Source organism: Camelina sativa, chromosome 2 (assembly GCF_000633955.1).
Source record: "Camelina sativa cultivar DH55 chromosome 2, Cs, whole genome shotgun sequence".
NCBI lineage: Eukaryota > Viridiplantae > Streptophyta > Magnoliopsida > Brassicales > Brassicaceae > Camelina > Camelina sativa.
This window is the reverse complement of record NC_025686.1, coordinates 8,120,156-8,123,641: the sequence shown is the minus strand read 5'-3', so window position 1 is coordinate 8,123,641 and position 3,486 is coordinate 8,120,156. Positions and strand designations below refer to the sequence as shown.

General features: G+C 43.7%; 1 protein-coding gene across 1 annotated transcript in view; it reads left to right on the top strand.

Annotated features, from left to right (window-relative positions):
* The window catches only part of LOC104749627 (peroxidase 37-like), a 3,389-nt gene extending 2,799 nt beyond the window's left edge, over positions 1 to 590 (top strand). Inside the window, exon 4 of the mRNA XM_019234356.1 lies at positions 54 to 590. Within this exon, the coding sequence (XP_019089901.1) occupies positions 54 to 523 (470 nt within the window). The 3' untranslated portion in view covers positions 524 to 590. The remainder of the gene's footprint in view (positions 1 to 53) is intronic.

The window sequence follows — 3,486 nt, the reverse complement described above, 5'->3', positions numbered from 1 at the left end:
TGACTATTAATTTGCTTAGTTTATTTATTCTTTTGATATTTTTCTGTGTTTAGGTGCTCACACCTTTGGCAAAAACCAATGTCAGTTCATAATGGACCGGCTTTACAACTTCGGTGAATCCGGTTTACCTGATCCAACCCTTGATAAATCTTACCTCAGCACGCTTAGAAAACAATGTCCACGTAATGGAAACCAGAGTGTCTTGGTAGATTTTGATTTACGTACGCCAACACTCTTTGACAACAAATACTATGTGAACCTTAGAGAAAACAAAGGTCTTATCCAAAGCGACCAAGAGTTATTCTCAAGCCCTGATGCTTCAGACACCATCCCCTTAGTCCGGGCATACGCTGATGGTCAGGGGAAGTTTTTCGATGCGTTCGCGGAGGCAATGATAAGGATGGGAAATCTTTCACCTTTAACAGGGAAACAAGGAGAAATTAGACTGAATTGTAGAGTGGTTAACTCGAAATCGAAAATCATGGATGTGGTAGATGCTATTGACTTTGCAAGCTCAATGTGAGGAAATGACTTTTTCCCAATAATTAATAAATTATCACTGTTATCAAGATCGATGTTACATTTTTCTATACTTTTTCGTTTCTTTCACTTTAATTATATGTAAATAGATATGACTATCAATGGTTATAACTTATAACTATTTTTACGTATAGAAGAATAATAAATTACAACTGATGGTCATATATGTCGATAATAGTGACGGTGGCCGATAAGTATATGAATTTGGTGGTTCAACTTTATGGGATCATACGCTACATAGTTAGTGATTGGGATTAGGTCTTTATTAGCATTTTTTGTAGAAAGGTTTGGGAACAGTCCAGCACAAACTCTACACATGCACCGCGTAAAACCCACAAATTGATGTCAGTCGAGTAGATGTCGTGGAGCAATGAAACTCTAACGCTAACTCGATTTTCTTGGGTAAGAGATGAAGAAGATAAATCCCCATATAGGCTTACATGTTTTTTAGTGGCAAGAAAATCCACACTTCTATGAGCTCCGAGTATTTGTCTAGAATAGCGGAGGGCTTATTAATAGAAAGCGAATAACCGAACCGACTTGGTAGGGGGAGCTTGCACCGTTTGCGTAATTTAGTTCGTGAGGTTCCATTCTAGGAAAGCTCATGGGTGTTGTTAGTGAGCCGCACTCACAGGACGCCGGGGACGTATGTGATCGAGGGCTTTGTAAACATCGCCGTTGACGGCTTAGTCTCGGGCCTCCATTGAAAGAAAGGCTTCTAGTGCGTTTATTGCTTGGGGAATTTGGCTTCTACAAAGTGTACCCGCCCTTCGTCTCGAGCTTACCACACGGGAAGAACACCAATATCGTCATCACTTCGTCCAACTCTATGTAGAAGATGAGTCTTATTCATAAACGATAGCTTTACAAAGATATATATAGTTGTACAGAAAGAACATTCTAGACTAAAGAGTATAAACAGAACATTCTATATACAGCATGATACAGAATATTGAGTAATGAAGAGCATATCGTTTGCGTATCAAGGTGTATCCTTAACATGCCCCCTCAAGATGGAGGGCCGGGAGACACTCCAATCTTGTGACGTAAGTGAATGAACGGTGCACGTGTAAGTGGCTTTGTCAAGGCATCGGCGAGCTGATCCTTGGTGTTAACGTGACATACACGAAGCTGTCCTTGCTGAATCTGGCCTCTAACGAAATGATAATCTAAAGCAAGGTGCTTCATGCGGGAGTGAAAAACGGGGTTTGCACAGAGGAAGGTGGCACCGACGTTATCACAGTAAACTATCGGTATGACACGGATATTGACACCCAGCTCAGTTAAGAGATTACAAATCCAACGAAGTTCTGCAGAGGTATTGGCAATAGCTCTGTATTCGGCTTCAGTGGAAGAGCGAGCAACCGTTTTCTGCTTCTTTGCGGACCAGGAGACAGGATGAGTACCCATGTAAACAATATAGGCGTTTGTTGAAACATAGTCATCCCTGTCGCCTGCCCAATCAGCATCGGAGTAAGCATGGAGAGCAAGGTTATTCTTGGCAGCAAAGAAAAGACCATGAGTTGTTGTTCCCGCTAGATAACGAAGTACCCGTTTTGCAGCTTGCCAGTGTTCTTGAGTTGGGCGGTGCATAAATTGAGACAAGCGGTTGACGGCATAGCTGATATCGAGCCTTGTAAATGAAAGATATTGTAAGCTGCCAACAAGACTGCGATAGTCAGTTCCATCGGGAAGAGGAGAACCGGACTTGAGAGTAAGCTTCGGAGAAGAGGCCATCGGAGTTGCAACGGGTTTGGCATAGAGCATGTTGTAACGCTGAAGTAAGTCGATGATATACTTGCGCTGACAAAGATGCAAACCTTTAGCAGTGCGATGAGCTTCAATGCCGAGAAAGTAATTAAGCTCCTCTGGATCCTTGACGGAGAATCGATCAGCAAGGGAGTGAAGAACTCGTTGAATTGAGGAATTGTCATTACCAGTGATGAGAATATCGTTGACGTATACTAAGAGATAGACAAACGTCTTGCCGCGTCGGAGGATGAACAGAGAGGTGTTGGCCAGAGAATAAACCCAACACTAAGAAGATAGGACCGTAATTCTGTGTACCAGGCACGCGGAGCTTGCTTGAGTCCATAGATTGCTTTGTGAAGGCGACACACATAGGACGGGTGGTCGCTGTCAACGAAACCCGACGGTTGTTCCATGTAGACTTCCTCATTGAGAGTCCCCTGTAAAAACGCGTTATTGACATCTAATTGAAGAACCGGCCATGAAGAGCTCACAGCGACATCAAGAACCAAACGGAGAGTTGTTGCCTTTATCACAGGACTGAAGGTCTCAGTGTAGTCACGACCGTACTGTTGGTTGTATCCCTTGGCAACAAGCCGAGCTTTGCATCTGCCAAGTTTCCCAGTTGGTAAAAATTTATTCTTATAAACCCACTTACAGCCGACTACATTGTGGTTTGGTGGTCGTGGAACTAGAGACATGGTTTGATTGCGGGCAAAGGCGTCAATCACGGCCAGACATAACTCCGGGATTGGTGCTCGCTGATTGGACTTGTGTGGATGAGTACGAGAGCGAGAGGTGGCAAGATTGGCAGTGAGAGGAATAGAGGTAGGTGCGACAGAAGCAGCAGTCAACAACTGAGCTTCTTTGTTGAGAAGTTTTTCATGAACTTCGGTGAGTTTGGGAGAGACCTCACGACCTTCAACCTGATCAACAACAGAGCGGTAGTCTTCAGGAAGACCACGGAGAACTGCCTCTATTTGCTCATCGAGATCAAATGGCTTACCGAGGAGAGCCAACTTGTCAAAACGAGTGGTTAATCCTTGCATATACTCATCGATCGTTTTATCACCTTTGGAGAATTGTTGCAGTTGAAGGCGTAACTGTTGAATGTGACCCTTGCTGGGTTTAGCAAAAATGTCAGCAACGGTTCTCCACATCTCAGCAGCAGTTTTGGTGGTTGTAACAAGAGGTTGC